Source organism: Molothrus ater, chromosome 9 (genome assembly GCF_012460135.2).
Source record: "Molothrus ater isolate BHLD 08-10-18 breed brown headed cowbird chromosome 9, BPBGC_Mater_1.1, whole genome shotgun sequence".
NCBI lineage: Eukaryota > Metazoa > Chordata > Aves > Passeriformes > Icteridae > Molothrus > Molothrus ater.
The window spans coordinates 9296175-9308578 of record NC_050486.2 but is presented as its reverse complement, the minus strand read 5'-3'; the positions used below and the strand labels follow the sequence as shown (position 1 = coordinate 9308578).

The window sequence follows — 12404 nt, the reverse complement described above, 5'->3', positions numbered from 1 at the left end:
TTGGACAGTGGAAGTAAGGAGGAGGGAGAATTACCTTCCTACTTGAAGGGCCCAGCTTAGATAGGGAAACCCAGAACCACCTATCTCAGGTCAGGCCACTGCTGCTGGTAACTCATCACTTCACCTGATCTGCTCCTTGGCAAACAACGTTGAAAACCCATATAAACTACTCCTGTAACAGACAGGCAAAGATAGAGGTCCCCATGTGGTATCCTCCAAAGGATCTGGCCCCCTAAACATGCTGGGGGAGATTTCCAGTTCTGGGAAAAGCTGAGAGTGCCAGAGCCCCTGTCTCTCAGCACTGGGCTGAGCACTCAGTGCACCTCTGAACTGAGGCTGCCAATGGTAACAGCTTAAAAGGAAAAAGGCTGGGGAAAGGCAACTCCAGAGAGTACTGTGGGAGACATTTACTCTCACAGGATGTTTGCATCCACCTACAACTGTGAATGGTCTTTTCCCTGTGAAACAATATAGGCAAGCAGATAGGTAGACCACAATGCCAAAATAACTACCAAAATATCCAGAAGCAACTCTGGATATATCTGGTTTTCTAATGTATCACCATCAGTATTTTAATGGGCACTTAATGACAGATATCTTAAGATCAGAACTGCAACTAAGCATTTGGAATGACACAGGTTTCATATTTTTATCATCTTACTGTTTTATTTCCCTCTTCAATTTTTTTAACACCCCAACAACTAGTGAGCTTGGATGCCTCTAAAAAATTTCAGCTGCATTTTGTATCCATTAATTAAAGCACTGGTTTAGTATATTCTGATGCTTTGTTGGTAGAATGCATCTAACAGAAATAAGTTGAATAGTGATGTGTTTGTTCAGTGGCTGCAGCAGCAGTGCCTCTGCTGCTCTGAGGTATCACACAAGTGGCTGGCAGTGAGTAATGTGCCAGAAAGAGGCTTCACAGAATCCACAGGGGGCAGCTGAAAACACTGAGGTTTGAAGGTTCATAGTCTACCAAAAGCAAAGGTAATTTTAACCAGTAGCTCTGGGAAGCCTGCTGATACATTAGGGGTCTGATATGACCGTGAAAGATTGATGATAGTGAAAAGCAAGAACAAATGTTCCCATTTTACAGCGTTTAGCCTAGTGTAACACCTCCACTGCAATGCAACCTGCAGCCCCCCATGGCCAGCTAGTGAGAGGAATTGAAATTAGTTCTGTTACTCATGGAATCACACAAACAACCTGAAGATTCAGACAACATTACTACTTGTAAACTGATTTTAACAGAACATGACACTAAAGATTCATTATTCTGACATTCAGGAACTACTGAAAGCATTGCAATGATCCTTTTAACACAGTGAGCACTCTCAGGACATAGCTGTGCTGCTGGTAAGTAACTACCAGTGTGATTCTATGTTTTATTTGCTTCCTGGATCTTTTTTTAATGTTAAGTGAAATACAGCATCCCAGTAGAATAGAGATATGCAACTTCCTCACTTCCTTTACTCATCTGAAGACATAGAAGTGGGATAATATAAGAAAATGAGCTAAATCATTGAGGTGCCTACATTTTTAAGAACAAGATAAGTAACTTCAGTGTTTTGCTTGCTGCATTTGCAGACCTGTGATAACTTGCAAGTCTGAAGAGTAAACTCCATGAAAGTGGTCTGAGTCACATACAGTGTTTCCTCAGAATCTGCTGCTGCTCTGGAGCTCCTTCTCTCTAAAGATGCTGTAGATCCAAAAAGTGTTGATTCTTTATGCAAGCTTCATGATACTGGCAGAGGGAGTAGATATAATGGAATTGGGGTTAATACAGAGCAGGGAGCTGATTTGAAGGATCAGAGGCAAAGAATCTATTACAGAAAAAGGAATTATGATATCAACAGTCCATCTTACTACCTGGATAAACATATAACTCACAATTCACCTGAGTGAAGTTAAACAAGTGCATCAAGGAGTGGAATGAAATACAGTTAAGTTCTGAAATAGTTACTAGCTCTAAAAGCTATCAAGCATTTTTAGGCTGGGAGAAGAATCTGCCTGGTAAATGTTAAATCTACTCATACAAAACAATGCAGTGGTTCATTCAGGACAGGTTTAACAGATCATAGTTTTAAAAATGGCCACGTAATCATTACTGACATTTCATGCACTGGCATATATAACTATCAGAATTCAGGAAGGGGGCTAAAGAGACCAAATTTCCCTAACCAAAACACATGGTTTATGGATGACTCAGTGTCCATAGGACCACAGCAAATTTTTAATATAGAGTACAATACAACATGCCTAACAAGATGAATGTGGATGCTGAAGACAGACAAACCTGTATCACAAACCAGCAGCTTGAAGGTCCTTTCCAACCCTACTGATTCTATTATGTTCAAGGTTTTGTACTTATTTAATATAGCTATAGGAGATGTCTAAGTCAAAATACTGCACTTATCCAAAGTAACTCTGCAACCTAGCCCATAATGTGCAAACAGTCCTTCTACATAAGTCAATCTATAAATATCTTGAGTTATTCTATAACAAGACAATCATTTCTTTTCAGCTTTCAAACTACTGTAAGAGAGCTCATGTTTCTGTACATAAAATTCAAGAGCTATTTTAACACAGCTTCCTTGATGACTGCAATGACTCAGCTGCAGATTTCCCTGCCAGCATTACTGTGCACTGAGGGTGCAGGTTCTGAGTATGGCTGGGTATTTAAGTGGAGTTTATTCTATTCACAGAATGGTGCTGCAAACCACCACCTCAGCACAGCCTCTACTGCATTAGAGACACATATGGGAGAGGAGAGTATCTGCACACATTTTCACAAGGTATTTTATCCTCCACAACCTGTGTGAGTTTCTAGTCAAACCCCTCACATAACATAGTCTGTGCTGGGGACAGCAGTATCACAGAAATGACAGAAGATGTCAAAACACAGAAGACCAGAATTCCACGCAGATGATTCTCTGCATTTGAGCCTTTTCAGAAGATTGCAGATCTGCTCCTTTGCCCTGCAAGAAGGGATGCCCATGCTGGTGGACAGTGCCTACCTTACAGCACAGCCACAGCAGAGAGATCAAGTGATTCTTTTTGTAACCAAAATATGAAAAGACTTCTCTTTACATCCACTGAATGGCTAACAAAGAAAAAAAACACATATCCATGAGCTGGCCTTAGAACTGCCATTTCACCAAAGAGCATAAGGTCTGGCATTGAGCCATTAAACAACAGCAGCAAGAAAAACCCTAACAGAGTTGTAGGGAAAGGAGTAGGAAGTCTTTGTTGGACCATATTCCCCTTTCTAATATAAAGTCTTCTGAAAACAAGACATTTTGTCAAGTTTGTATCAAATCAACAATGCCTCCATTTCCTCTGCCCTTTTGTAAGAAATATTTTCCATTTCCAAAAAGATATAGGCATGACAATAGTAAATTATTGATAAAGCTGTATAGAAAGAGTTAAGAACATGAAAAAACCCTGTCCAGTTTTTTCATTTGTTTCAAATGGACCATCAGTAAAGATTGTAATTAAATCAGTATTATTCATAATTAGCAGTTAGAAGCTGTAGCTAATTAAAATTTTAGTACATTTCTTTATCTCTGAAAGCCTGAATCTAGTTTGCTACTGAAATTTTTATAAAGCCTGTAAACAAGTATAAATTGCTACACATATGTTAGCAATTTACTAGGTTACGTGCACCGAAGGTTTATGAAATCATAAAAAGATACAACTTTGAAAGAAATTTCAAGAAAACCAGCATCATAAACTGCAGAAGAAATCAATTTAAGAAGTGGTATCTGCTAGTGACGACAAATCAGAAAGTCAGTCTCCTCTGTAGCCTAAGTTAACAGCTGACACAAACCTTTTTTCTAGGCTGAATTCTGACATTAGGCCATAATTAAGAGGGAAATAGGAAAAGAAGAGATAGGGAAAAAATAAAAAAATAACAACTCCTCTACCAAGACACAGCCACCAACAGAAGAAACAAAGATGCCATCCTCCCCTTTTTCCCCACTCTCTGGATGATTCTTGGATCTGTAAAAGATGAGCTTTAAAGGGCTCAGGGGTATTACACTGTTCTTAAATCTGGCACAGTCTTCAGCTTTTTTTAATTTCCAGCTCAGCCTTCACAACAATTCCCCTGTGAGGAGCCAAAATAATCCAGGGTTGAGGCAGTCTGCTCCTCTTTATCTTCCTGGCTTGTGCCTCAGAATGCAAGTCTGCTCTCCCACCCTCACTGCTGACCTGTGCCTTATTCCTGAGCTCCTACTCCTCAGATTAGGATTTCCAGCTCCCTCTTCACAGCCTCCTTCCATCTGCAGGCAGGAGCAGAGCCCACCTGCAAGAAGCCAACCCAGCCTCCCCTCAGCGCTGCCAGAGATGGCCCCTGGCTTCCAGGGGCAGCAGGAAAGCAGCACTTTGGGTGCCACACTGTGAGAGCAGCAGATCTTCAGTGTCACATGTGACTGACCCCCAGTGTGGAAGCCCAGAACATTTCCAGCCTGGGCTCTGCACTCCTCCTCAGCCTCCTGCCAATGCAGGGCTGCACTCTGTGGCTGGGGCTCCTATTAACATCTCACCACTGACTCATGGGTTTGACTTCACCAGTCTGCACCAAACATGGGAAAAACTGGGAGGCACATAGGAGTGACCAAAGGCTTTTTGGAGGACAGGGAAATAAGGAGTGTCAAAAGTTTCCCATCCAAAATATTATATTTTTAGCCATTAACACATATATCACTCACATCTCAAATGTGGCACAAACATGCAATCAATAAACAGGCTTGAGTGCAGCAACCACCGAACACAGACAATTCACTGAGGGAAAAGAAATGTTTTTGTATCTAAAAAACCTAACTTAACAGTATTATGAACAGTATTTCCAACATTTCTCTTTACAGCAGATGTTACTCTATTTACAAGGTTTTTCTCTTCTACAGACATCCTCTTAGATTCTGTCATTCATCTGTTACCTACTTTTAAACTTAAAATATATGCCAAATATTTAACTTTTCTTCTCTAAAGGCCTCTTAATCATCCTAGTATTCACATGCTACTCAAAAGATGCACATTACATGAAAATTTTGTTTGGATAGAGATAATGTCCTGCTAGTTTTGTGTGCTAGCAAAGAATAAACTGAACATTTCAGAAAACTTAAAGACAAGAATAGAAAAAAGCTTTCTGGGAATTGGTTTTGTTAGTTTTGATCTCCTCTCAACTACCTAAGCTTACATTGAGAAATGTCACCTTAAAAAATGGAAACTCCTCTGAGAGCCCTTCAAACCCACATAGCCAAGAGGTCATTAATGCTACTCATGCAGGCACACACAGAATTATGAGACTCCTCCCAACACTGAATAAAGTTCAAGTCAATTTTTTAAAAATGCATCCATATTATCACCTTATTTTTTCCTAGCATTTCTAGGCAACACTATTGTCTTAAAGACTTGTTCAGAGGTAGAAATGTACACTAAATTATGCAAACAAAGGAGGGGAAATACCCAAAGTATTCTGAAAGAAATACCTCAGTATTACAGTGTTTCTGTATTTGTCCACGGTGCTGACCATTTTTTTTTATTAAGAACACCTTTAATATTTTTATTATTACTTAAGAACATCTCTAACTGGTCCTAACCCTTTTCTTCTTCCTCCTGAGTGGGCACAGTATTTCCACCATGTAAAATACTCTACCTGTCCAACACCTGTACCTCAGAGAAAGCTTACCTAAAGAATGTGCAGCTGTGGTTTTGGAGCTGAAAAATCGACCAAGTCCAAGGTCTCCCAGCTTTACTACTCCTGTAGCTGTAATGAACACATTTGCTGGCTTTATATCTGGAAGAAAAATAAATTAAAAAATTTAAAAGTCACAGTGAGGTTGCAAGAAAATCTACTCTTCTATTAATAATAGACCCAAAGTGGATTTTACTTACAGGTAATATTGGTAAAATTTGACAGTGCTACTCAGAAAGAATGGGTCCAGAATGTAGAATTTCAAATCCACTATTTTATTAGTACAACTATCACTCAAGCAACGAAAGCCTAGAGCCACAGAAAGTTGTTGTTTTTTTTTTAACAAGCAAACAAACAAAAAAACCCCACACCCCCAAAGTCAAGAAGCATATACAGGGGAGTTCATTACAATTTTATATAAGCTACATAGAGAGTCTTACATTAAAACTAGAGAATCTCTTTTGTTATCTCCTAAGTAACAGCCTAAATATGTTTGCAAGAACTGTACAGCATTTTTCATCACTTTTGCTAATCAAATTAGCCACAGTGGCATAACGTCATTTACTTGAAATAGATAACTGACTCTCTATAAGAGCAGGCATTAAAAAAGAAGTGAGTTTACTCAGGAGAATGGTTATTTGAACTCATCAGTGGAATTGGGCTAATCAAGTAGAAACAAAGAAAAATAATGATGTATACCCCAGACAGTTATTTTTCACAAGTAATATCCAGTTTAAGTTTTAATCCAATCCCTTAGAGGCAACACCAGAGACTCTTATTCTATGATTTCTAACAAGATACCTACCTTGTCAGTCTCCTAAATAAACTGACCTGTTATTTGTTTAGCAAGGGAATTTAGCTCTTACTCTGCTGAAGAGCAATACACCCTAGCCTTAAACTTAGAGAAGTCAGTTCATTTGGTAAGAGGGGATTACAGTTTGCATAAGATACAGGCACAGTAAAAGGAATGGTTAATAACCCTTCAAACGCCAGCCTTTTCAGGTTTCCAGTAAAAAAAGTTACAAAACCTTACAAGCTTTAGAGGAAGACAGAAGCAATTATGTTCTCCTGCTATCTGACCCAGTTTTCAGGAGTTTGGATAACCCTTTGTGTAATAATCCAACACAGATTTAGCTCAATTTAAAAATAGCTTTAATTGCCATTGCTTTTGGCATGTAACCATGGAATCACTAGATTTGCCATAGGTTTGCCAGAAGCTCTGAACTTAGTACTTCAGTTTAAGGAACTGAAATCCTTTCATTATGAGCTACAATATACAGAAATTAACTAATTTAATTATAAACATATTAAAGGAAGATACTTGCACCCTATGGAAAGAATCTGTAATTTTTGTCCTCGTTTTATCATTCACACTTGCAGGCACCTGTACAAATGCACAAAGGGGAAAAAAAAGGAGAATCACAAGGGAAAGGCATTTGCAGGGGCAGGAGTATCTAAGCTCATCTGCTAAGGGTGCAAAACTTCCAGCTGCAAATGACAGAGCTCAGCAGACATCGAGGGACTGTTCCTATCAGACATTGATTGAGCTGCATTCTAGCACAGGGAGCCACCAACCTAAGACAGGCAATGTCACCTGAACCTAAAAAGTGACAGCCCACACACAACTCACAATGCCATAACCAGAGGGATTTCAGAAGGGGGAAAAAAATAGCAGATCTAAGAAGAAGCTATACTATGATCTGTTTTCTTTGACTCAAGAGTTATGAGGTGAAATGAAGACCACATCCGAGAAGACAGCAGCACCAAGGTTTAAAATGGGCCAAGGAAATTTAGTACCTGGCAGGGATAGCTGGCAACTACAAGGGCTGTTGGGACACAGAGATTGGAAATAGTGGAAAGGAGCAGAGAACTGGAGGAAATGCTCACACCTGCACATAATCCAATAGAGAAGGGTCTAGGAGAGGGGCCTGTACATCATAAGCAAGCAGGGCAGGAGCAGATACTCTTAACCAGGTGCAAGAGCTGTAAAGAATGGACTGACAGATCTGTGCAAGGCAGGTGGCAGCACTTGGGCAAGACAACAAGCAAATACAGAAGGATAAATACAGGGCAGAAGATAGGAGCCAGAAAAACGAAGTAGCTACGGCAGGGTATCCATCACTCACAGAACTATTGCTTATTTTGAAAAACTTGCTATCAAACAAATGCCTACCACAACAAATGCACAACCACATACTTCTCTCAGTTTTCTATTACTTGTAAAATCTTACAGAAACATGCAATGTTTCAGCTGTCAAAATTGATTTCAGCCAGTTTAATTCTCACATAGTCAAAGGTATAGTAAGGACAAATCATCTTTGATCTTGTATTACCTCTATGCATAACACGACGAGAGTGCATATGTTCCAAGGCACTGCAAAGCTGAACAAAGTACTTCCAAACTGTTCTTTCAGGAATCAACCTCTTCTGTTTCTTAAAATGCTTAAAAAAAACATGGTTAGTGAATATTAAAAATTAAAACTTGCATAAAATTACTGAAAAAAGACAGAAAATCATTAATTAAAAAATAAAAAAAAATACAAGAGGCTCACAAGCTAATAAGAAAGGTTTAACAACATTTCTTGACACAGAAAACTTTCCCCTTAAATATTAATATATGTACCATCACTGCATGCGAATAAGTCATTCTACACACAGAGCCACAAATAACATTAATGAAATAAAATTCCTACCCCAAAGAAGGATTTATACAGTATTTAGCACTCCTCAGTGTTGGATTAATGTGGTCAGAGTAATTTAGGATAAAGCAGCCACAGAACAAATAAAGGCCAGATATAAAGCTATGTGCCACAGAACATCCCAAATTAAATACACTTCCTTACACCAAAATTGATTTCCATACCCTCATTTTCTAAAACAAAGAAAAAAAAAAGAATAGCAGTATCACACAGTCACAAAGATCATGTAAGAAGAATCGGTCACATTAGTTTTAAAAACTTCTGCAGTACATGAAAGGGAATTAAAGGAACTGATTTCTGAAAATTTCACAGTGACATAACTCCTGTTCAAATATTTTCTATCCTGTATAAAAACCCATTCCTGATCACTGGTAGCAGTTCACTGGCCTGTTAAAGCTTACACAAAACAATTACACTCTGCTCTACACATCAGCTTCAAATGTGGTATTCAGGCACTGAGTAACAGTCCTCCAAAGACACCTACTGAAAACCTGGAATTCAGCCAATCTTAAAATGTAAAAGTTTCATCATTATAAATTCTTCAGCTAAAGGGAAAAAGATGGAAAAACCGTTGCTTGTTTAGCCTGTGTTTCCAAAGAAATTGTATTGTGTCAGGTTTTGAAGTTCCGCACAAGGAGAAAATACACAAATAACATTAAGACTAGCAAAATTTTAGATGGAAAGCAAAGCACTTGATGTATTTTAATTGTGGGTACAGACAGACTTCACACTCATGCACGCTTTAAGAAAGTTCATGTAACAAACATTTATTAAATTGCAAAAAAAAAAAAATTTCATACTATGTTAAAACATGCCAGTGAGAAGTTGACAGCTGCATCTGCACATTACAGACACACAGGAGCGTGAGAGAGAGGCTTTTTAACTACCTATAGCAAAATGCATCAGTCGTACAAAGGATCTTAACATTCCACCAAATGTTTTTCGTTATAGGCATTATTTCAAAATGCATTTTCATTTAAATGAGGCAAAGCATATAAATTACGTCTTTAAATATAATTTTTTTTCACTCTTGGACTGAATCCAAACAAACCCTGTGTATCTGTTCTCCCCATAGCTGGATTTGCATATCAGAGGATTGTTTGATGTCAACAGGAAGATGGAGACCAGGTTTCTTTTCATTTAAAAACAAATACACAATACATCTAAGTATGTGTACATGAAAGCACAGTTCCTTGATTTAAAATGCATTCTGAAATTATCATAATTATAACTAGGCACTTTATTTAAACATTCTGAATTATTATTTTTTTAACTGGGATGCGATGATGAAATGCCATTCACAAAATGCCTGAAATGGGAAGATTTTCAATCACACATTCCCATTCCCATTTACCTAAAGTACAGCAGTGTACTTTCAAAGTATTTATGTACAAGTTTTCTTTTAACACTTTATTCACTTGCCATCTCTAGCACTGTAGCTGATGTACACTACAAAATTGGCTTCAGTTCTTACAGTGCAAGGATGCAACTTAAAGTGGTCTCACTCTGCTGAAGGCATTAATAATTTTGTAGGACAATAATAACCTCCTCCTGAAAGCATCAATAATATTACTTAACTCCAGAGAATTTATCCATCTAAAGAGGATAGAAAAGAGAGCTGCCACATTTGCTAACAATGTTTAAACAAAGAAACAGGCAGCATTTTCATTTCTATGTGCTTAAAAATAATTATATTATCTTTAAAATAAACTCAATTAACATTGTGTTGTTCGGTAATTAATTACTTTTTTTCCTTCAAAAATGTTCTCAATTTTTTCTTAGCCTGTTGTCTACCAATAGGCAAAACAGTGATGAAAAGCCATCACCAAAATGATGAATTTTGCAAAAACAGCTATTGAAACAAGTTGTACACTTTTAGGAAACAATCCAGCAGACAGAGTTAGTTCTGAGGAAAGTCAAAATAAAAACTCCATTTCTGTTTAGAACCTTACCTTCTAACAAGAAATGTAAGTTGATGGAAAACACAGGCAAACCTATTTTTATGCCAAACAGCATAATTAAATTCATATAGCACACGTGAACTGTATTCAAAGCAGGATCCTTTCCTTTCTCCTTCATTTTAAAACAGTCCACAATGCAAACTGCAGTTCTAACAATTGTGGTGTCTGCTCCCTCCCTACAGGGAAGCCAAAATGCAGAAGATAAGATGCTGTAACAATAATTTTTCACCTCTGTTGCAGCACAGCAAAGTAGCAGCACAGTCAATGCTGAACTAATCCACTGCTTGGTGCCTGAAGCACCCTGAGGTCCACAGCACCCAGTTAACCTCCCAGAGCTCCCTCCCACTGTACACAGGTTGGCATTACCTGCCCAGAGGAGGAATACAGCCTGACATACAGCCCTCTCTGAAGTGCTCTCATCTTCAAAACTTCATTATTCTCCTTCTTCCACCTGTCTTAGGCTCAAAGCACAGTCCTGATGTCCCTCAGACCACTGACCTTCTAGGGTGTGACATTAAAAAAACATGATCCTGTCTGAGGTGAAAGATCAATCTCAAACAAGCTGAAACTGGGCAAAAAGGGAGCTGCTTGTACATGTGCATTAAAAATTTGGGCAGTGCTGCAAGCAGTGCTTTGTCAGGTAAACAGAACACCAGGCATGCTTTGGCAGCAGGCTGGCTCCCTGAAACAACTGTTTGTTTCAAAAGTCACATCCCATGGAATTTCCATCTCCATCTGAGAATAAAATTACAAAAAACTAACTTTGAAGAGTCACCACAATGTCAGTACATTGTGGATAAAACTGCAATTCAGTCATTTAATACAACTAGACATTTTGGTGGTCATAAATTTGCTAATCAGATGCCCTAAAGAGCTTTAAGGCAGGCAGGCTGTATCACCAGTTCGTATTTTTATCCCTTTTACAGAATGACTGAGCAGTTTCATCATGGAAAAACAGAACTCTCCTGGTTCTCTAATGGACTGCTAAAAGAAAAATTAAATATTCTCCAAATGTTTGCATAATAATGAAATTAAACATAGCTGCCCTGCACCTAAACAGCAAATGCCATTCAGTTTCTTGACAAACAAAACAAAAGAGAGATGGAGAAAAAAATCTGAAGTCAACATAAAGGCAGGAAGTTATATTATACTGAGTTTCTGAAGATGATGCTTTAAAGGTCACACTCCAAAAGTAAAAGTGACAGCAGGTAGCAGCTGGTCCTACCTGGGCTTAAAAGGACAATTCAGACAATACTTAGAGCAAAGACACAGGACTATGTTTGGATTTTCTAAGAAAACTAAGATTTCCTGCAGGTGAGTAGAGAGTGAACCCAGATGACTTCCACACAACTAGAAACTCAGATATGACTGCCTACATCTCAATAACCACGCCTGGACAAAATTTAGCATTCGGTTCTGATGTTGGTGTATTGAAGGATTTTAAGGTGTGATTTAGTCTGGTTTAGGTCTCACTGAATGGAGAAAAAAAAAAGGAATAAATAAGAAAAAAGACAACACAATGAGTGTTAAGAAGCTAACTGAAGTAAGCAAGACGTTTATGAGCTTCTCTTGCAGAGAGTTGATAAATTGATCATCTAAACAATTTTGCAGAGTCATTATTTAAGAAAAGAAAAGAACTGTGGAACTGTCAAACAAGCCTACAAGAACATATATCTGAATTTTCCCCTGCATATGCTGTAGCCTAGAGCTGTTTTTGAAAGACAGTATTTGGAAGAAAAGTAAAATGAGAATGATGATTTCATTACTTTAAACAGATTTCTTCCTTTCTTTCACAATTCCATTAGAATCTTGATCACATCCTTTTGTTCTCATGACTTCATTTACAGCTTACAAAAATATAAAGCACGGAAGGTTTTATACTTTACTGTACAAACTTATAACACAGTGATTCAATGACCAGAAACAATTAGGAAGAAATCTGACCTGCATCAAGAGGAAAGAGATGCAAAATGATTACACAGAAGTTCTGAGTAACACAATAAAGCTCTTGACCACTTCTGACTGTGTTTCTTTGGGAGCTTTTTT

General features: G+C 38.1%; 1 protein-coding gene across 1 annotated transcript in view; it reads right to left on the bottom strand.

The window, feature by feature from the left end:
* Nucleotides 1-12404, bottom strand: part of NEK7 (NIMA related kinase 7) — a 67702-nt gene that overhangs the window by 19447 nt on the left and 35851 nt on the right. Inside the window, 2 exon segments of the mRNA XM_054515776.1 lie at nt 5693-5800; nt 8032-8140. Of these exon segments, the coding sequence (XP_054371751.1) occupies nt 5693-5800; nt 8032-8140 (217 nt within the window).